The sequence below is a fragment of the Rhagoletis pomonella genome, unplaced genomic scaffold, assembly GCF_013731165.1.
Source record: "Rhagoletis pomonella isolate Grant_MI unplaced genomic scaffold, Rhpom_1.0 Rhpom_scaffold_00003, whole genome shotgun sequence".
NCBI lineage: Eukaryota > Metazoa > Arthropoda > Insecta > Diptera > Tephritidae > Rhagoletis > Rhagoletis pomonella.
The window spans coordinates 89,409,885-89,433,281 of NW_023458557.1; the positions used below are offsets into that span (position 1 = coordinate 89,409,885).

At 34.4% G+C, this 23,397-nt stretch overlaps 1 protein-coding gene across 1 annotated transcript; it reads left to right on the forward strand.

Moving 5' to 3' along the window:
- Positions 1 to 1,070: 1,070 nt before the first annotated feature.
- On the forward strand, positions 1,071 to 14,874 carry LOC118736678 (cyclin-dependent kinase-like 1). Its single transcript, XM_036466717.1, has 8 exons — positions 1,071 to 1,200; positions 6,744 to 6,799; positions 6,858 to 6,988; positions 9,201 to 9,486; positions 9,809 to 10,059; positions 13,534 to 13,629; positions 13,803 to 14,144; positions 14,377 to 14,874. The coding sequence occupies exons 1-8, from the start codon at positions 1,118 to 1,120 to the stop codon at positions 14,509 to 14,511; spliced, it is 1,380 nt and encodes a 459-aa protein (XP_036322610.1). The 5' UTR covers positions 1,071 to 1,117; the 3' UTR covers positions 14,512 to 14,874.
- Positions 14,875 to 23,397: the final 8,523 nt, after the last annotated feature.

The window sequence follows — 23,397 nt, forward strand, 5'->3', positions numbered from 1 at the left end:
CAGTGCAACGCTTTGTTGTGGTTTCAGCGATCACAGCAACGATTGCTATGATACGCGTCCCTGGCAAGTGCAACAAACAAAACAAAGCAAAAAATTAAACATAACAGTTAAGTAAAGGACAATAGCAATAAAGTCACACAAAAGCACATACATATTAAAATGGGTTATAGAATATATTATGGCAACAGTATGTGGCAGGTATAGCATACATGCCGCCGCTAAAGTGGCAGCAGTACAAATCAAACAACAGTGAGCGAGTAAAAGTGGACGCAACGGAGAGTGAAGGGGGTGTGCGCGTAATTAAAAATAAAAAATAAAGTATACCGCCGCCCATACGCGGAAGTACCTACACCGTCGTGTGTCGGCGGACAGTTCAATCACCTTTCGGGAGCGTACGAAATAAATCGTTGACATTAACGACATTGAAATGCCCAAAAGCCATGTGTGATTCATGCATAAGATTTGGCTGACGAAAAACTACATACAAATTTAAGTCGATTATCGATTTTTATGCGCGCAGCTGTTTGGGTTCATAAAGGAAACAACTAGAAGAAAAGAAAAAAAAACAACAACCGCCAGCATATGTTGTGTTTGTTGTATTAACTAAACTTGTACAAGTACTTATATGTATATGTAAGCGTGTTTTCGCTCTCTTGGCATGTGTAAGCTAAAGTATTAACTTGGAATCAATTTGCAAAAGCGGATTACAACATTTTTCATGCATTCTTAACCAGCAATATTTGAAAAAAAAAAACAAATTGACGCGCTTTTCAACATTAATCGGGTATACGCAAAAAAAATTTCCAACATTTTTGTACAACTTTTTTTGCATGCGTTCATCTTTCCTTTCTTTTGGTCAAACATTAATCAGACAAAAACGAAACTTGCCTACGCAAATCATTACCACGCTGTGCGCTCATCGAAATCATCTCGCATCAACAGGCACTTTATGTTCATTTTATTGCAGCAGTTAAATGTTTACAGCTGTATATACACAAAAAATCGCTTGAAATTTATCTATTTTTTCACATTACTCTATTCGCATCAATCACTATTTATTGAACAAATACGCACCACCAAATCAAAATTTCTCAATTGAAATATATTAAATCAATTAATGAGTCCTTCTAAAATGCTGCCACGTAAAGAATTTCCAGCGCGTCGTTCGAATTTGCTACGTGGTCCATGTTTGAGCTTAAGGTACAGTTTTTACAATAATAATATTTACATAAGTAACACATTTTGAAAAAAAAACTTTTTTGTTTGCAAGCCATGTTGCCAGATATAAAGTTTTAACTGTAAATTACATTTTTTTTTTTTTTAATTACCTCAAGAAATAAACTAGAAATTCCAGCACTCTCTGCCATTTCAAGAACTAAAGATTTGTTTGAAAAAGGCAAGGCTGCAAACCGGTTTTTCAACCGAGCCGTCGCTTTTTTCCGGCTTCGAACCAAACCACGAATCGAACCGTTTTTATATGGAAGAAAACAAAGCCTAGAAAAAAAATTTTTTTTAATAAATGCGAATATCAATCAATGTAACAATGAAATTGAATGAGCTACAAAACTGTATACTGGATTTTTTTTAGTTCTAATTAAAAAATGTTTTACGCAATTTTGTTGAAGTTTGTAGAGTTTTCTTCTAACTTTCGAACAAAGTTTGAAATTTGGATTTATATGGTTGTTGTTATATATAGCGAGCTGCATACACTTTTATACAAAAAAAAATATGAATATTAAACCAACAAAAGAAAAATAGTCAAATGTCGCCATCCTATTAGGCATAGTGTAAGCTCCATACTACTTAAAATTAGGGTTTTTTTGATTTTGAGTGTCAATCCAAAATTCTGAGATTGCTGTCTTTGTCTACTCGACCAGACTCACGACTTGCCCAAACCTCAAAAAAGTTTATTAACATTTTTCTAATTTTGCGTTGATTGTGCTCATTTAAGCATTTATTTATGGTGTGTATTACGCCTTTTCTTCAACACCAAAAAAAACAAATTATCCAACATACTTTGTATGGAAGAAAATCTGTGAAAAATTTGCAAAAATGAACTTAAAACTTAAAAATTTCTATTATAAATCCGTGTTAAAAAGTTTGCAATTTCGATGCGATTTTGCAGATTTCTTATAATTTTTGCGCAAAGTTTGAAACTTGTATTTATATAGTTAAAAAACTAAACATTAAACAAACAAAAGGAAAACTCGTTAAAACGTCGCATCCCTATTTAATTTTCCAACATTTTACATGTGGATATTTGTAATAATTTTTTGCAATATCTGCATCCTTTAGAATAAAATTTTAACCATTTGAACCGAACCAACTGCTCGGCCGCCGTGGTGTAGTGGTAAGCAGTGCGCGCTTTCACTCTCCAGCACCTGGGTTCAAGCCCTGGTCAAAGCAATATCGCAAAAAATTTAGAAAAAGGTTTTTTCTTAACAGCGGTCGTCCCTCGGCAGGCAATGGCAAACCTCCGAGTATATTTCTGCCATGAAAAACAGCTTCTCATAAAAATACAATCGCCGTTCGGAGTCGGCGTAAAACTGTAGGTCCCTCCGCTTTGTGTGACAACAACAAAGCGCACGCCACAAGTTGGAGGAGAAGCTCGGCCAAACACTAACATATGTGTAAGCGCCAATCTATTATTATTATTATTATTAACTGCTCAAAAAAAAATAAGCTATTTTCGAAAAAAAAATGAAACTGAATTTCATTAAATCAAAATGTGATTTAAATATTCATTTTATAAAGCCTATTTTCGCTTAGTTAAGTGTAATTTAAAATATTTCCGTTATCTTATTTAAAATCAATCATTTGTTGTTACTTACATATCTTTAATAACACTCTCAGGAAAATCCCAAGTTTTGAGATGACACAAAAAAATGCCGATTAAATTTTCATTTTAATTTTTATGAAAAAAAAATTCAAATTTTAACAAGGAAAAACTAAAATTATAGTACGTTTTCGGCATTTTTTTTCGAAAAAATCAAGCAACTAACGCCGAAAATCAATGGATAAATAAACTAATGGTCAAATGAGAATGCCCAAAAATTTATGGTATGAAATAGAAGCAGGAAATAATGTTACTCATACGCCATATCGTACATGGCCGTACTCTTACTTACTCCTACGTGGCGTAAGAGCAGTTTTGCCAGTACTTCTTCAGAGAAAAGGCTAAATGGGCCTAGAATAAAGCTAAATCAATACTTTAGTTAGTTAGTTAGTTAGTTTAGTAAATTAACAAATCAAATATTTTTTGTCTTTACTATAACTTCAGTACTACTTATTTCGTAGCCTCACAAAATTTAAGGCTGGTTTTCACTATGTCATAATTTGACAACAAATTTTGTCAACATATATTTGACACAACTTCATCTCCTAATCCCATACCTTTACCGATTATAATATCGGCCAAAAACAGACAGATAGCCAGTTGAGCAGCACATGTACACGACTGAAGACCTGTTCTGATCTAAATCAATCGATAAACCGTTTCTTAGTTTCATTTGACAAAGTGTTTTCACTTATTTGACGACAAATGCCACTGAATTTGACATAGTGCAAACCAGGCATTAGACTGCTTAAGACAAAGTTTTGATTCCATCTCATTGTTCTGTAAAAAGTGACGGTGCGGTATGATATTTAGCCTCATCGCGTGAAAACCAATACTTTAGTAACCCCCATTAAACTTACTTAAGAAAAAGTACTCACACTCTTTAGCCGGTGCAACTCGAGGGTACGCTTCCTAGCAAACTTCTCCTCAACGCGATTCGCTGTTATATTAATATGGACTGGTACCCAAATGAGTCGGACCGGGGAAAGTTCCCTAGCCAAAGTTGGGTATCATGACAGCATTTGTAATTGTTTTTCCTTCCATATTTAGTACTAAAAATCGCATAAAGCATTTTAACGCTGTTTAAATTTGCAGTTAATATTTTGAGCAAAAGTGAAAAGCTAAGAAAACCTACATAGTTTTAAGAAAAAGCTAAAGCCTAAACATGCTGAAAACGCTAAATCTAGCCGGACATATCTAAAATGGCAACACTGCGTATGAATAACATTTTTCATGTTGAAGTTCGAATTTCTCTGCATTCGCCAAACAAACTTAAAATGAAAATATTTTGGGAAAATTACCTGATCTACATACAATAGATACGACTCAGAATTAAGTTAACGTGTCTCGGCGTAATGTTAAAAAAAAAAACCCAAATTTTTAAGAACTCTCTAATTTTTTGAGGGGTACAGTTTTTTGAACGAAAATATAGTTTATTTTCCAGAACTTTACAGTTATTTGAAAGAACAACAAATCGTCACTAGACAGGAATAAAGGCGCAAGCTCAAAAGTTTACCGCGAAAAAAGACGCATACAAAAAAAAAAATCAGCGACGAAAGACTCATAACACAGTTGACGGTGAAGAAAGACGCGTTAAAACATTTGACGGCGAAGAAAGACCCGTAAACTTATTTTCGCGGTCGACTAAGTTTGCGCGTGTAACAGTATTTAAATTCCCCAAAGAGTATTTAACGAATGATGCTGAAGTGGCAGTCCTTGGCCAGGTATAAATCTATGTTTACGCGTCTTTCTTCGCCATAAACTAAGTTTCGCGTCTTTCTTCGCCGAAGTTTTCCCTAAGCTTCTTTTTTCGTAAAATTTTTTTTTTGCGAGTCTTTTTTCGCGGTCAAAACACTAGCGCGCCTTTGTTCGTATGTAGTGGCGATATGTATTTTTATAAATAGTATTTTTAATGTAGTTCATTGAATTATTAGAGTAAAATCATAGTAAAATAACACAATATACAAGCTTAAGACTTCGGTTTGTACTTGTCTTTGAAATAAATTTAAAAAAAAAACACAATATTCCAATTACGAAGGGGGAAAACACTGAAATATACCTATTCGGATCTGTTTACACATATACATACCTATGTACGAAATAATGGCAGTGCGAAATTTTGATCAGTTTTGACTATTCTTTTTTACATTGCAAAATTTTTATTAATTAGTTAATTATTATAGTGGTCCCTATTAACTGACTTCACAAAAAAAAGGTTATCAATTCGACGGAATATTTTTTATGTATGTTACCGCATATCTTTGGATCACGTTAACCGATTTCTATAATTCAAATTTTTTTAAAGGAAAGGTGTTATCTCACAGGTGGTCCCATACGAATTTGGTTTACATCCGATCATTGGATCATGAATAAATTAATGATAATCTTAAATTTTTATATGAGAATTGAAGTTGGTTTTGTTTTATGATCTAAACTTACTTGTTCTAATTTTTAAGTGATTTTGATTTTCATTTGTCGAGTCTATCACTAATGTATGATTGTTTGTTATATACCGGCTAAATTTCTATAATTTATGATTTTGCCAAAACTGAATGAATTCGGCCAAAAGTGACCTTGTGAATGAAAGTGCCAAAAATGACACTACTGTGTTTCCATTACTGAATACATCTAAGTGATTATTTTAAGGCTTATATCAAATACAACCGGCTAGACTATTGGCACAACTGGGGCGTCCTTAAAATTTAATAACAATAAAATATGTTTAAATAAATGTACCTTAAAACATGCATCATTTTTTTATAGTTTTCAGTTTAGATTTGCTATTTAAGACATTCTTGCAAAATACTTGTATTCACCCATTAGCGCAGCCAAGCACATACGCCGAGAAAAAATTCAACCAAAAGTTGGTTAATATTACCAAATTCAAACTAGAAAAGTAACCAAAGTGATTTTTTTATACCCGAGCGCACTGGTGCACAAGACATATGTATACATAAATGATCAGAATGAAAAGAGAAATCGATTGAGCGGTGACTGTCTGTCCGTCCGACCGTCCGTCCGTCCGTTAGTCTGTGCACACGATTACTCGAATAAAAATTGAGATATCTTAACGAAATGGGAGCGCGTACTTCTTTCGGACGTAGAACGGGTGGTGTTGATAATGGGCAAAATCGGACAATAACCATGCCTACCTCCCATATAACGGTAGTTTTCGGAAATACGAAAACTGCGATATTTTAGTAACTACTGAAGAATATTTACTCACAATAAATATTTACAAACAGTTTTCGACGAAAAATCGGAATATTGCAAATATTTGCAAAATGGGCGTAGCATTTCAGAAATGCTTGAAACTTCGATATTTCGAAATTTAAGGACGCTAGTTTACTCAAAATTGATACCAACAACAATCCCTTGAAAAGAAGGAATATTATTTGGAAAGTGGGCGTGATGCCGCCCACATATGACTATATAAGTTTATCTCATTAAGACTAACTGAATGTTCTATCGAAGATGTTTAAAATAGAGGTAAAACCATCCCAGCTTACAATGTAACGGTAGTATTCGGAAAGGTGAAAAACATATCGTCGATGTTTCTGCAAAACCGCCCATCGACCAATTGCAAAACCGTCTAAATCGCCGTTGGGGCAAAAATTGGATTTGATAACCCTGAACTCCAGGCATCGATATTTATGCACAAAAATCGTAAAATCGTTATTAAAACAACAGATTTTTTTAATAATAACCAAAGAAAATACCGCCTATCAAGACAATGCCTTCAAAGAAAAGCCGTTGTAAAATTTGAGTGCCGTAAGATAGGCGGTTTTGCAAAAACATCGACGATGAATCGCTAGTTCAAACCAGCAATTTTAATTTTCTCATTTGCAACCGAGATTTTTTGAATTGCATTACACAGCCTCCGAACTGATTTAGTTTCTCTTTTCAGGCCTCAAGGTAGCAGCAAAATGGATCGCTATGAAAAATTAAGTCGGCTAGGCGAAGGTATGATATTATCGACATTGAAACTAAACCGAAACTGGAAGGTAAATTTTTCTTACAGGTTCATATGGCGTCGTATATAAGTGTCGCGATCGTGAAACAGGCGCCTTAGTAGCTGTCAAACGTTTTGTGGAATCCGAAGATGATCCGGCCATAAGAAAAATTGCATTACGTGAAATTCGGCTGTTAAAAGTAAGCGCAAGTACTTATGGTTGCTAAAAGCAAAACATTTAAGCTGTTGGCGCCATTTTTTTTTTTTTTATATCGACGGCTGAGTGGAAGATCGACCTATCTCGGCAGATAGTTCGAAAACGCCCTATCTCAGAAAACTTTGCAAGAACACCCTACTTCAGAATTTGATTGAAGAACGCCCTATCTCAGAATTCGGTTCAAAAATGCCCTATCTCAAATTAAAATTTATTAAAAATGTGCTGAGATAGGGCATTTTGAACCGAATTCTGGGATAGGGCGTTCTTGAATCAAATGTTGAAATATGGTGTTTCTGATATAGGGCGTTTTCGAACTGGCTGCTGAGATGCGTCGATCTTCAACTCAGGTGTCGATATCTAGTCATGAAATTTATTTGAGCAATATTTTTCCCTGAATGTAGCATTGAGTGTTATAAGTTTTTTTTATTTATTTTATTTTACACATTTATGAATGTTTTTGTAATAAGCCCTGGTTTTCTGACACAAAGTTACAAAGGGACCTGTCCTATTATTTCTAACGCCAATCTTACAGAGTATACTAAAGTTTGGAATACTCCTCCATCGTTGTAATTATAGCTCTAGAAGAGTTCCTTTCAAGAATTAGGACTTTTTAATAAATACTTGCTTTGAATACAGTCCATTAAAAAATGTTTCTAAGACCTCTAAACCACTTTTTAAATTCCGATTCCAAGTGCTACATATTCTCCCACTGTGGTCAGTACCGCTAGGCATTTCCAGTGACGACTTCAAGCGTCTCCAGTGGACCCGTACATAGACCAATCGGTAAAGTTTTCCCTGAGTAACACTATGACGTTAATGGGTGGTTGGTTGGTCGTAGGGCGCCCTAATGGCTGTCTTAGATGTAATTAGCGCATTTTTGTTTATGTTACTTGGCCGAACCATCTTGATTTCGCGATGGATTTACTCACTTTGCTTGTGGTAGTTCCTGATATATTGCCTCAATCTCCGTATTCAATATTTTAGATAGGTATTTAAAAGAAGGTTTTCTTCGAACTTATAAAAGCCTTTTCTATGTATTTGTATTACACTAGGAAATACCTGACGTGCTTCACTGCGCCTTATAAATATTTATGCGCTGTTTGATACCCATATTGTAATATTTCATTTATATTATGACAATTTATTTTAATACAATTTTTCAAACAGGTGGAAACCCTCCTCAAAAATATTTCGGCAGTAAGCTTTCCTAAACCTCTTCAGTTTGATATCCATATAGCAATATTCAATTTATCTTATCAGTTAAATTGAATTGAAATTTTCAAATGGGTGGCAACCTTACACTAAAATATTTTCATCTGTAAGCCTTCTTTAACCTGTTTGTTTTGGCAGCCATACTACAATATTTACTTTATCCTATCAATTTACTTAAACTGAACTTTTCAAACAGGTGGCAACTCGCTAATTATTATTTTTTCTATATTTTAAGTTACACCTCTTGCAATACAGCGGGGAAAACTGCATTGAATTCCGTGCATTAGTTTTCGAGTGATGCACGTACAAACATACAAACCAGACAAAAACTATAAAATTTGTTGAATTGGCTTTTGTTGATTTAATAAAGAACCCCCATATTAATTTTTCTTTAAAACCTATAGTTCACAGACATCGGCCTGCTACAATTTTATTACATGTATAGATTAAGGTTTAAAGCTAACTTCAATGGACATTCTTACAAGCTTTTAATTGCTCAAACTCATAGGCAGCCCTCCCACTGTGCCTCGTTTCTATGTACCTATTCAAAACTGGCTATCACTAAAAGTAAGAAAAATCGTTGCTTAAACGTTTCAGATCTCATGCACTTTGTGCAGACTGTGAGCCAAATTTCGAAACAAAGACAAAAAGCTCACAAGATACACAAATCACCTAAGAGCTGTGATGGCAAATGTTCACTCTAAACCTAAAGCAACGAACGATAGTTATGCAATAGTGTTGAGATATGTATATGTACTTCCACATATACACACGCACAAGCTTGGCTAGGTAGCTGTTAGTTGCACTTGCAGCCAGGCAGAAACATTCATCTTCGAGCAACGCAGTACAGCGCCACATTTTAGTCAACGCCAAATTTTCAAATTTCAATTTTTTTCTTTGCTTTCACTTATTTACATAGCTCCTACTAATTTGTTGTTTGTTTTTTTTTTCTTTTACCTACGTCGTCCACAACCAATACACAGAATCTAAAGCATCCAAATCTGGTCTCACTACTGGAGGTATTCCGGCGTAAACGACGTTTACATTTGGTATTTGAATTCTGTGAGCTGACAGTGTTGCACGAATTGGAGCGACATCCGCAAGGCTGTCCGGAGCATTTAACCAAACAGATCGTCTACCAGACATTGCAGGGGGTGGCCTATTGCCACAAACAGGGTTGCCTGCATCGTGATATCAAACCGGAGAATATACTGTTGACAGCGCAGGGACAAGTGAAGCTGTGCGATTTTGGTTTTGCGCGCATGTTGAGTGAGTAACTATTTATACGTACATACATAAATATAGTAGTGTGCACAAAGGAAAGCATAGATTTAAGCTAACGAGCATTGAAAGTGCCAAAAGAAAGCTAAGAGTGGTGACAAAAACAAAAAAAAAACATCGAAATTCCCAAATTGTAAAGCAGCACATCCCCCTGTTATTTGGTGCATATTACATTTAGCGTCCTTTGCTGCTTGCTTTGCATACACCTCATTACTCAAGAATCTTCATGATTTTTTTTACCAACATTTCTCTCATACATTTTTGTAACTGACACTTATTTTTCTTCTTTTTTTTTCTACGTTACCAGCAGGTCCTGGTGAGAATTACACAGACTACGTGGCCACCCGTTGGTATCGGGCGCCCGAGCTACTTGTCGGCGACACGCAATACGGCACCGCAGTGGATGTGTGGGCGATTGGCTGCTTATTTGCGGAGTTGGTGCGCGGCGAGGCGTTATGGCCCGGTCGCAGCGATGTAGATCAACTTTATTTGATACGCAAAACGTTAGGCGACCTGCTGCCAAGGCACATACAGATTTTCTCACAAAATGAATATTTCAAGGTAAGTGCGGGGGTAGAGGAAATTACCCATAAATATTTGGAAGAAGTGATTGTACAATAAGAATATGGATCTTTAAAAACATAAGTAGATAGAAGGGGCAGCCGCCATTCCAAGTGGCCACGACCTGGGCGTAGGCCAAATATTATTAATACTATTAAGAAGGAGCTCAAAAAGCAGAAAAAAGTCAATTAAGGATCTTAACTAGCACAGCTCTGTAGCACAGCGAAAGGTATAGCGTGCGTACACAGAGAATCCGACCGGTGTACAGTGTTTTATTTTGCGAAAAAAAGGGACGAATTCAAATATTTGCTATTGAGTCAAGAAAACCATTTCCATGGTTGCAAGAACCCAAAAATGCATTTCAAATTTTTTTAAACCATTCATTTAAATACTTACTTTTAAAGGTAATTTTAAATATCTGATTAAATTCCAAATTACCCTACCTCCAAATCCAACCTTTAAATGAAAAACTTTGGAATTTTTTCTTTTTTACCTAAAAACAACATATGACGAGGCTTAGCACCGTTTCTGTATGTACGCACTTTAAGAGTATACTGGAGAATATAGCGCTCATTTACTTTAACAGTGTCACAATTCCAAAAAGCAGCCGATTCAAAAACGCCTTATCTCAGAAAAGTTTTCAAGAATTTCAGAATTTGGTTCAAAAACTCTCTCTATAACTCAGTATTTCGCCTCAATGTTTGCTCCATTTCGCCGCTTCCATGCAACTCAAAATATATTCATACAGATATATAAAAGAGCGTTGTGACTCTTTTTCTCATCAAACCTTCGTCACTAACTAAATTTTATCGTTATATTATCTTTAGAGCAGCAGGAAGAACTCATTTTTTGTATGCTCTAAATTTGATGGATTATTTTCTCTAGACGTCAGATACTGAATTAATTAAATACATATATTTGCAATGAAAATAAATGTGATGCCATCAATACTCATAAACACGTTTACAAATACTCCTTATGCAAATTCGTGAGAGAGCCAAACATGTAACAAGTTTATAGTGAAGATAATGTAAATAACGCTAGCGCTCTGAGTTTTTGAAATTGGAGTGCTCTCATAAAAACTTGCAAGTCTGTAATCAAATATGGTAGATATGTATCAGCAGAGGGTCCATCGGGACCAGTAAACCTTCGAAAGTGGTATACGAGAAAAAAAAATGTGTGCGAACCTCTGATCTATATTGACGAGGTGTGTGTGCTGATAACTGGTACCTGGTTCCTACCTACCTACTAGCGGCCGCTGTAGTGTAGTGATTAGAAGTGCGCGAATTCAGCCCAGTTTCTGACTAACATCAAAAACAAAATAAATGAAAAAGTTTCTGTAATTGCGGTCACCGCTCGGTAGGCAATAGCACTGCACTGCTGAAATGAAAAACAGCTACTCATAAAAATGTAATTGAAATTATCTAAAACGTTAACTCAATTATAACAAAATGGGTATCAATCGAAATGGGTTTGAACAGCTTTGTTCCTTATATTAACTGTAGTAGGGTTGCCACCTGTTTAAAAAATTAAATTCAATTTGAATTTAAGGACTTATGTAATCGAAATATATAATACTATATGGCCGCCAGAAGAAAAGACTTTAAGAAGGTAGTAGTTTGTTAATATTTTGTAGAGGTTTGCCACATGTTTAAAAAGTTGAATTTAGTTAACCAATTCACAATTAAATATTAAACTATGTCAAACGAAAGAGTATTAAGAAATCTTTAGTTTGAACACTAATAATATTTTGGAGTGTTGCCACATGTTTTAAAAAGCAAAATCCACTAAACTCATCAGTTAACTAAAATATGTATCACAATAAGGGGTTTCACAAGACGTATTAACCGTCGTAAAATCTTAAGCATAACATTTTTTTATGTAAATTAATGACTAAAATAGTTTTTATAGGATTTCTAGCAACACCGATATGTTTTTAAGTTGATAAAAAAAATAATAATTAGCCCCCCTTAGAGGATTTTAACCGTTATTTTACATGAAAGTATTAAGCTTAAGATGTTACGACGGTTAACATGCCTTGTGAATCCCCCAAATGTCCGTAGAAAAATATCCGAGAAGGTTTTAGCCCGAAACTTCTTTTGAGGAGGGTTGTCACCTGTTTAAAAATTCGAATTTAATTAATTTATATACAACATATATGAAATACTAAATAAGGGTGTCAAACGAAGGAGTTTTAAGAAATCTTTAGTTTGAACATTTATAATATTTGAAGAGGGTTGCCACGTGCTTAAAAAGTTGCATTCAAATTATTTAATAATTTGTTCGTAAGGCTCCGTTTCTGACATTTATGTATTTAGGCCGATTGCCACGGGTTTGAAAAATTCATTAAGTTCATCCAAATTCATCAGTTAATTGAAATATGTATCGCAATGTTAGACGAAAGAGATTTAAGAAGATTTTAGTTTGAAAATACTTTTGAAAAATGTGTATGAAAAGTCGAATTTAGTGCACAAGTTGTATGAACAAGTTTTATGAAATAATAAGATATGGATGTCAATTGAAAAAATTTATGAAAACTTTAGTTTAAAAATATCTTTGCTTAGGCAGGCCACCTATTAGAAAAGTCATGTCGGTCTAACTAAGTATATGGGACGTTCCATACTAAAATGGACGGGGTTCACACTTCATGTGTTTGATTTATTTCAAATTTTTAGGGTTGACAGATAAATAATAAATAAATATGAAATTTGAGCTTCATTAATAAATTTTTAAAAACTTTACAGTACAAAAACAAAACCAAACCCATTCGATAGTTTTCCAAATATCTTAAGAACGGGGCGAGGAAAAAATAATTTTGAAAATTTTTTCAATAAAAAATTTTTTCACATAAAAATTTTTTGATAAACAAATTCAGTTTTTTAAAATATGCCATCTCAAAAAAAAATTTTTAATCATCTAAATGGTAGCTCTGATTATTGCGCAATATTTAAGTTTAGTATTACGGGGTGCACTCTACAAGTATTTGAGTTATGAATTTTTTTTACACCCAGGTACAATACAAATTTACAAATTTTTTTTTTTTGCGTATGCAGTTTTGTAGCCCATTAAATTTTAGTACAATAAAGTACAAGTTTTAAGCTACTGCAAAATTGCATAGATTTTTAATATTATTTATGCTGTCGGCTTTTTGCTCCTTTTTCTTATGGAAGAAAATGCGCCAACCCGTTGCAAGGAAAAAAAATAACAAAATAACGTCAGTTTTGCAATCGCTTATAGCCTTGACTAACCTTTGGAATACTTTGTATGACTTTGAAATAAAATTTTGGGCGTTTTAACGCCATGCGGATTCACTAGCTGTTTTTATTATTTTGACTACCTCATTATTACATTTCTGTTCAATAAAACCGTTTAACTTAAAATTTCTGCACTTTATTTTATTTACTATAAATTTTTACTATTTTATTCCCAACAGTTTCAATCAAATATAAATTTTCAATTTACTTTTACACTTAGGGCATCACTCTGCCGGTGCCGCCAACGCTGGAACCGCTCGAAGACAAAATGCCAGCTAAATCACTACAAAATCCGCTCACTATTGACTTTCTCAAGGTGAGTAAACACACAAATGTGCATACAGTAAAGCACGCACTTTCCGCAGAAAGTAGTTGTATTACGAGTTGTAGTAGAAGCAGTTGAAACAAAACAAAAAGCGAAACTCAGTTAACCAACAATTTCGCTGGTCTGGCTTTGACATTTTTTTTTTTTTTTTTCTGTTTGAGCAGAAATGCCTGGACAAGGATCCTGCCAAGCGTTGGTCTTGCGAAAAGCTCATCAAACACTCATACTTCGATGATTACGTTGCCAAACAGCGTGAACTGGAGCATGTTAATAGCCTAGAGGCAGCCGCACTTCAACGTCAGCAGCAATTTGTACAGCAACAGCAACAGTTGCAACAACATTTGATGCTGCAGCCGCATAGTCAACAATTGCAACCACAATCACAACAACATACGCCGCTGCAGGCGCACCAGCACCAGCACCAGCACCAGCACCAACAGCAGCAGCAACAACAACAGCATACACCATTGCTGCTGGCAGCGCAAGCAGCGCGTGACAAATCAAAGGTAAAGCTATGTGACAACAATGGTAACAAAAATAGCAACAACAGTAGCAGGAGCAGCAATAGCAGCAGCAAGACAGCAATGCAGCAAGAAAGTCAGCATTTCAACAGCAACTGCCATTTTTGCATGCTCCTCATGCATTTTGCTGTGCTGCTGCTACTCGCACTGCTGTTCACTGTTCTCTTTTGTGCATACACACTTCACATATCCTTTCGTCTTTCATTCTTTTTCGTAGACTTCAAATACTTCGCTTCCATTACTGACCAATACACAGCTGTCGCATCATCATCAGGACTATGTGAAGCTGCAACCGATTAATAAGAATGCAACATTGCTGCACCGCACCGAACATCATTTGCCAACGATATAGAGTGTCACAACATACATAAGTATGTATGTATGTATGTATGTATGTAGCTAGCTATAAGTGACAACTGGGCTGTTGGCTGTTGACTATTGGCTAGCTGACTGGCGGCAGGCATACGAGTTTGGTAAATGCGGCAACATACAAGCACCGGTCGGTTGTCTGCCATTAGCATGCTGCAGCTGCATTCTTCACTCACTGAGTGTAGTGTGTTTGTACAAAGTTGCAGCGGCGCTTGATTGGAGCCTTTAGTGTCGGTTAGGAATGTAGTGTATTTTTGGAATGCAATTTTAATTTTTATCTACTAATTTTTTTTAATTATAAATTTACATACTTAAGTAATATGCATGTGAGTATATTTTAACAAAAAAGAGCTGTAAATGACCTTTAAAGTACATATAAATTTTAAACAATTACAATAACGAAATAAGTTGTAATTTGTGGTATAAATAGGAGGCCTGCGCAGGGTTGTTTAATTGGTTTATTCAGCGTGTGACCCAGAACTCAAGCACTGATCTAGGCGCCATTTCGAGACGCTTTTTTTTTTGGTATCCCTGATTTTATTCGCTGCAACGCTAGAGCATTGCGGAATCTCCATAAGATTTTGCATAGAGAGTTTTCCTGAGATTAGTCTTGCTGTAAAGAGTAGAGATTCTTTCTTGACTACAATTACAATATGTAGGAGAGGCGAGTCAAGAAATATCTCGAGAGCCGCAGTTGGTGTTGTTCTTATCGCACAAGTCCTGTCCACGTAGGCTAGTCGTTGTAGCTTTCTGAGCTTGGCCTGCCTGGACTTCCGCGTATTAGTATTCGTCTTCGTATTTGTCATCATACGTAATAATAATGGTAATAATAATGGTAATGATAATGGTCATTGTAATGGTATTAGTACTGATTGTCATGATAATGGTAATGACAGGTAATGGTAATGTTAGTGGTACCGGGAAGGGTAATTGTAATGGCAATGGTAAAGATAATGGTAATGTTAATGGTAGTGGTAAAGGTAAAGATACTGTAGTGATAAAGATAATTGTAACGGTAATGATATTAGCAGTCATGATGGTCATTGTAATTTCAATGGTGAATAACTCAGTGATAGGGGAGAACAGTATGTTTGCGTGTATGTATGTTCATAAAAAAATATTTATTGGTGCAAAAAAGAGTAAGCAAACGACTCCGGAAGCATTGTCCGGAGGATGCATCAGACTAAGCCGAGCATACTTTGAACTGCCATCAAATTATAACTTAAGAAATTTTTATTACATGGCAGTTGAGAAGTGAATTTGCGAAAATTTCATAAATTTAATTAAAGAAATTTTTGCATATGCAGCAGTACATAGCGTGGATTTTGGCATCTGGTGTTAGCAGACGTGGCTTAATAAATGGCAAATATTGATAACGGTAATGGGAATGGTAATTGTAATGGTAACGGTAAAGACGATGGCAATGGTAATTTTAATGGTAATGGTAGTAGTAATGGTAGTGGTAATTGTACTAGTAATGGTGATAGGATGGTCATGATAATGGTAATGGCAGACAATGGTAGGTAATTGCAATAGCAATGGTAATATGAATGGCAACGGGGATAGTAATATTAATGATAATGGTAATGGGAACTGAAATTGTAATGGTAATTGTAGTGGTAATTCTAATGGTGTCTGTCTTCTTATTCGTACTCGCACTCGACTTTATCTACGTAGTCGTGCTCGTCTATGTATCCTTCGCATTGGTCCCCGAGTTCATCTTTTTGTTCAGGTTCGTCTTCATTTTCTTAATCATCTGTTTGTTCGTGTTCGTCCTCGTCTTCATATTGGTCCTCGTATTTGTATCCATGTTTCTCTTTGCACACACCTTGATCTTCTCATACGATTTTCCTTCGGGTATGTCTTCGTGTTTCCTTTAATACTCGTTGTCTTATATATATCGGTATTTGTCTTTTGCTTAGTCAAAATATTATATATAATGCTTTTATCACTTTGTGTTGGATATACAATAAATTCGTACGTAAGTACATAGTACATAGTTGCGACAATCTATAGCTCGGTTCAGAGTTAAAGGACCTGTAGGCTGATTTGTCCACGACCAACTTCATTTTCCCTACTGTGCTCCGAGTGGATAAACCTCTTTTTGGCGTCAACCACCAATTACTTACTAGCAGGGTGGTGAGCTTGGACCTAGACGACTCGAAGGTCCATTAGGAGGGACACTACGTAAAGAGGTGTTCTGATGGTGAACCACCTGTTGCGGGGCATGGGGGGAGCGGCGATCGTGCAGGAGAAATTGCGTTAAACTTTACGCGAACTTTTGTCAATAGCGCTGTGAGGCAAATATGGGGCATATTTTCGAAGCTAATCTACTAGTTGTAAAGATCTTAATCAAGCCAATTATGTTGAGTGATATTCACTACAACTCTTTTGCTTTAAGTAAAATTGCATAAATTCATTAAGTTGAAAATGTATGCGTTTATAGGCCTACAAGTCGTATGGGTAACACTGATACTTTGTTCTGTGCACCAGGTCGTATGAGGAACACTAATGCTATGTATCATGCGCTAGGTCGTAAGGGTAACACTTTTGGTTTTTAAGTCGTTTTTTTTTAATTTCTCCAGAGAAGTCAATTAAATAGTCAAAATCTCTTTCGAAAATCCTTTCTTTTACACTTAAGTTCACAGTGAGAAAAAATAAGTATGTATGCACTCTTTAAAATTCATTACTCCAAGGTCCTCTAAACTATTTTAAAATAGGTATGAACTTACTTAATAACTTTACTTCGCGTGTCACTCACTTCAACACTAATCTCAAGTACATCACTTACAAATGGATGAGTAGTTGAAAAAGTATCATCAAACAAATCCTTTTAAGCCAACTCCAGCACGCCAGCCAACTAACTATTCATATACCTCTTTTACATACTTAAACGCTTAACATAAATGCCTACACGTACGCCATGTGCCAAGCTGCTGGCAAAAAGATGCAACCAGATATGTGGTATGAAGCGAAAAAATGCTGGTATCAACAGCGTTGACAGCGCCTAAAAGTGTGTGAGTGTGTTGGCATACCAGCGTTGAGTGTAGTACGATAATCACCAGCACGTATTGTGTGAGCAAGATGATGATGATGAAGCCTTTTTTATGGTAAACGATGTCTCATACCAGGGCAGAACATAAAGAGTAGATTATTTTATTAAGTACTAAATGCTGGTACCTTTGTAGGTGGGTATAGGTAAGAGGATCTGGTGGTAAAAGTACATGCATATGGATATGTATGTATGTGGAAGAGAGTTTGAGAACTGAAACTTGTTTTGAATGAAACTAAAAGAATTTAAAAAAATTTAAGGGAACGAATCATTAAAATCTCCTCGGATTGGTCGAAATAGTCTGCCCACATAGAGATTAATTGGCATCGGGGAAAACCGCCGTGTAGAGGGACGCCCTCTTTAAACATACTGGTATTGTACTCTTAATTACGGAACTCCTCGTGTCTTATTATGCCTACGTGATTCACCTTTTTCACCGAGCAGATAAAGACAAATCTATACCGTTCCTGAATAGAGTTGCAGCGTCGATTGATTCGAAGGCTTGTCAGCCCGATCAGTAGGGGGCTTACGATCCAGTGAAACTTCGTCGTCATCTTCACCTTTATCTCAGTGTTATTCTACTTCTTCGGCTTCAATCTTCATCTCCAATAAAACAAAACAAAACTGAGCGTGTTTAGTCTCTACGCGTGGAAGAAGTGAGACTCCATCTTTATCTTCCCCTTCCCCTTCATCTAATTCCATCTTGTTCTTCATCTACGACTTCAATTTAAATCTTCATCTTCTCCTTATCTTCATCTTCATCTACATCTTAAATTCCATCCATGTTCACCTTCACCTTCACTTTCACCTTTATCTGCATCTTCGTTGTCTTCATCTACACATAACACCCTTTCATTCTCTTCTTCTTAATCTTAATCTATACATTTGTCTGTATTTTCATATTTTTCTGTGTCTCTGTCGTTGACCACGATGAGAGGTGGCGCAATCAGCAGTACCGCTACTTTGTTCTTGGCGAATTTGACAGAATCAGTTGTTCGTGTGACGTCATTTTAGCAAACTGTTTGTATGTATGCAGAGATGTTTATATGTATGTAAATATGGCGACCTCCATGGTTTGACAGTTAACACTCTTTCTCTCCTCCATCTCCAATTACTCTTTCCTATTCGTTGCTATCTTGACGTCATCACTCGCAGGAATGCGCAATCTTGTATTCTATCATTCTTGGTCGTTGACTGCAACTTTGCCTCTGTCCATATCACTGTTCTTGTCAATTGTTAACGCAGCCTCTCATTTTCTGTCCACGCATTCGCCATATACCAGCACCGGAAGTCGAAATTAAAAAAACTCGACCTCTAAATTGGTTTATCTAAAACTAGACTAGAATATACTATACTAGGACAACTAGGGCAGCTACCTCACCTCTACTTGTTTCCATCGTAGTGGGCAGCCTTCTTTGCCTAGTGAGTAACAAGGGCTTCGATGTTCAGGGCTACGCGGATGGCATTGTCATCCTAATCAGAGGTAGGTAGGTAGACATCATCTCAAACCATCTTCACTCTGTCGCCAAAGTGTAGTCTAAACCGGTGAAACATCGACCCTAAGAAGGTCGGCGTTGTTGTTTCTTTAGCAGAAGGAAAAAGGGGTATACCCTTAAAACGAGTGAGCTACTGTTAAAACGAACGAGCTACCCAAGCTTTAATGGAATCCGCATCTGGATATAGATATTCAAAACCTCTGTGGGACCTGTCACCGACAGGGCACCCTTTTTTCATGTTCTTAAATTTCACATCCGCCTCAGCAGACTGCTCAGAATAACATACAGTATGTATTTCCACATATGTATATATGTATATAGTTGCTTTTTTTAAAGTAGATAAAAAGAGCCTATACAATAGATTCTTCTCACATACTTGTACGTCGGAAGCTCAAAATATCAGCAAAAGAAATTTCAAACTTGAATTTTCGTATGGAATTCCTTGGACAATTAGAAGTGCAAATGCAGGTTGTTGCCAATTGAAAAGTTCAACAAGAAAGTGTATAATAAAGCAATAAGTGAAATAATAGATTGAATGGGAAAACCCAAACAGGTGTAAAAACACAAAAAAACTATTTCTAAAAACAAAAACAAGTTAAAGAAAATCTAAAACCAGAGCATAGACTACAAGGTACAAAGATTCGAAGAATAACTACAAAGTATACAAACCTATAATTTAATATATGTATGTTTGTATGTAGGTATATGTCCTCTTACGAGTATGTATGCGAGCCAGAATCCACAAACCTAGTCACTTATGCTATTGTGAAAGTGGTTGTTTTTGTTATCCTGCTGTAGGCTAATGCAATTAAGAAAACGTTTTGATATTTTGATACTTCCTTAAATGGCTTATCCCTTTTGGGCCGCCTAGAGGCAATTGGTGGTTGTGATTTAGAACACCTGCTGACTGATGACCAAATAATAGATACCGAGTATAGGATAAAAGATACAAAACATGGAATATAGAATACATATAGAAAATTTAATATTGATTTTAAAACATAGAATATAGAAAGTAGAAGCAATAATAGATCATGAAGGATAATTAATAAAGATTAAATATTAAAGAACAATGAAAATAAAAAATATAATATCGAGTATAGAGTGAACAATATAGAAGATCGAATATGAAGCATAGAATAAGGCAAACGGAGTATAGGAATACCGAATACATATGGATTATTAAATATTGCATATGCAACATAGAACACAGAATAAAGAATATACGGGCATGTTGATTATAGAATATGGATATACATATATATTCCTTTTTTTATTTGACATTAAATATAGGATATATAGTAGAATACGAAACATAGAACATAGAAGATAGCATATAGAATAAGGAATATAGGATATAATATTTGGAATACAGAATCTAGAATATAGAATATGCATTATAGAATATAGGATATAGAATATAAAATATAAAATCTAGTACACATAAAGTAGTACCTAGAACAAAACGTGTAGAAGAGAAAACTAAAACGTAGAACACAAAACGTAGAACATAGAATAAAAAATTTAGAATATGGATCGTAAAACATAGATAATATTCTTAAAACAGGACATAGGATATGGAACCTTTAACATAAAACATGCAATAATGACATTACTCGAAATGTCATATTTTTCAATAGCGCCAGATTTTGTGTCTCGTAATTTAACAATGATTTGTCTCGGAATGTAATTATTCCGGATTACTTGCAGTCATTCTGTAGGGAAAATATGTAAGCTTTCAAGCTATGACTTTTTTCTAAAGATTTAGTAAGGGTTAGACTGAAAGAATACGAAATAAGTAACAACTCCTACGTAGTTAAACGAAATTAACTCTACTGGTATCGCTGAGCGTTGTCGTTATTTCCCATATAAAAATAATTACAAACAGCCGTTTTCACCAGCAATTTAAATGGAATATGATTTTTTATTTTCACTTAATTTTTATATAAAGTTCAAAAAATTAAAATCATTTTTCACTTAAATTGCTTTCGTGAAATTAGCTGTAAGTGTCTTACTGAAACTATATAATGAACATATTTCATATAAAATCATCACCTAACTATGGATAGTTTTTTACTTATGCCAATATTCACCATAAATGTGAGGGTGGCTAGTTCGATTTTTTGACACATTTAAACGATTGCGCCCTCTGTCGGATTGGTAACAATTAATAATATGTCAATTTGACACAGTAAAATGTGGGTATTTATAAGCCTAATCCGCTATATAACTCAAAAACATGAAATTTTGAGTTGTGCCGTTATTGCCAATATTACAAAGGACCATCGATATTTACTGGTAAATATCTATATTTTACTTTGCCATTCTTGATACAAAATGTGAGAAAATGAATCACAGGTTTTTTTTATTGCTTTTGGTTGACTATTTCTCGGATTTTCCCGCATATGTATTCAATAGCTTAGAGTGAAAAGATGCGAAGTCCACTTTTACGAAAACTCATGTTTTGATATAGGAAGCAACAGGAATTAAAAATGCGCCAGGATTGAGGTACTTGTTTTATTTTTTTCCGTTTATATATAACTAGGAAATTTGATTAAATTTTTTAAACAGGTGAAACCCTATTCAAAATCCTCTAAAAATATTCCTAATGATTTATCTAAACCATTTCTCAGTGATGAAAGGTCTCGCATGGTGTCGGTTTTCATTCCATCAAATTTCAAATCTCCCTGAACCATCAAAAAATAAAACCTGTGCACATCTATGTAGAATCCCAGATCTTTAATTTGACTTCTTATTTTGGAAACTCGAAATAACGGTGCAGATGTGATGACCTTAAAAAAAATATAGACGGCAACTCTAATTAAAAATATTATCAACCTATAGTTTTCTTAAAACTCTTTCGTTTGACACTAATATTTCGTTATTTCATTTATGTATCTTTCGTATAAGTAAAACAAATTCGACTTTTCAAACAGGTGCCAACCCCTTTAAAAGTATTTTCAAACTAAATTTTTTCGCCTGGCATTGTTATACATATTTCAATTAACTGATGAATTAATTTGAATTTAATTTTTGTAAGCACATGGCAACTCTCCTAAATACAGTTTAGAAATAAATTATTTTCAAACCCATTTCGATTGATACCCATCTTTTGACAATCCATTTAACTTACTAAATAATTTGAGCTTAATTTTTTCAACAAACAAAAAACAAATGTTCAGCTTGAAGATTTCTTAAGACTCGTTCTTTTGATAACCATATTTTAAAATTTCATGCAACTTATGTATAATTAAATGAAATACCTCTTTCAAAACCGGCGTCAACCCTCTTAGAAATTATTTTCGAACTAAAATTTCCTAAATATTTTTTCGTCTGACATTGTTATAAATATTTCACGTGACTGATAAATTAAGTGGAAACTTATTTTTTAAACACGTGGAAATCTTCCTAAATATATATGGTTATTAAACCCATTTCCATTGACAACCATCGGTTAGTAATTCATTTAATTTATTAAATAATTTGAGTTTAGCCTTTTAAACTGGGGCAACCCTCAAACACATCCAAAATGTTCTAAATTGTCAAACTAAGTATTTCTTGAAGCTCTTTAATTTGACATCCACCGTTAATATTTCATATAAAAAATACTTCAATTAGACTTCTCAAATAGGTTCTTAAACCTCTTTTGTATGTATGAAATTGAATTACATTTTTTTAACATGTTTCAACCTCCTATACGTAGTTAAGTTATAAAGCCTTTTCAAAACCTTTTCGATTGATACCCATATTTAATAACTGATTTAACTTTTTAATTTATTTGATCTTAATTTCTTAACAGGTGGCACCTTTTTCGAAAAGTAAAACCTTTATTTTGGTACCTCACTTTTGAAAATCGAACGGACTGTTCCGATCTCAGGGCCTTGATTAGAAAATAACTTGAGTTTAATTATTTAACAGGTGCCAACTCTTTTCGAAAAAAAACCATATCTACAGGCCAAGCGCTTTAATTTGACACCCCATTTTTGAAAATCCAACGAACGGTGCAGATCTTTTGCCTTATTTTATTTTATTTTATTTTATTTTATTTTATTTTATTTTATTTTATTTTATTTTATTTTATTTTATTTTATTTTATTTTATTTTATTTTATTTTATTTTATTTTATTTTATTTTATTTTATTTTATTTTATTTTATTTTATTTTATTTTATTTTATTTTATTTTATTTTATTTTATTTTATTTTATTTTATTTTATTTTATTTTATTTTATTTTATTTTATTTTATTTTATTTTATTTTATTTTATTTTATTTTATTTTATTTTATTTTATTTTATTTTATTTTATTTTATTTTATTTTAT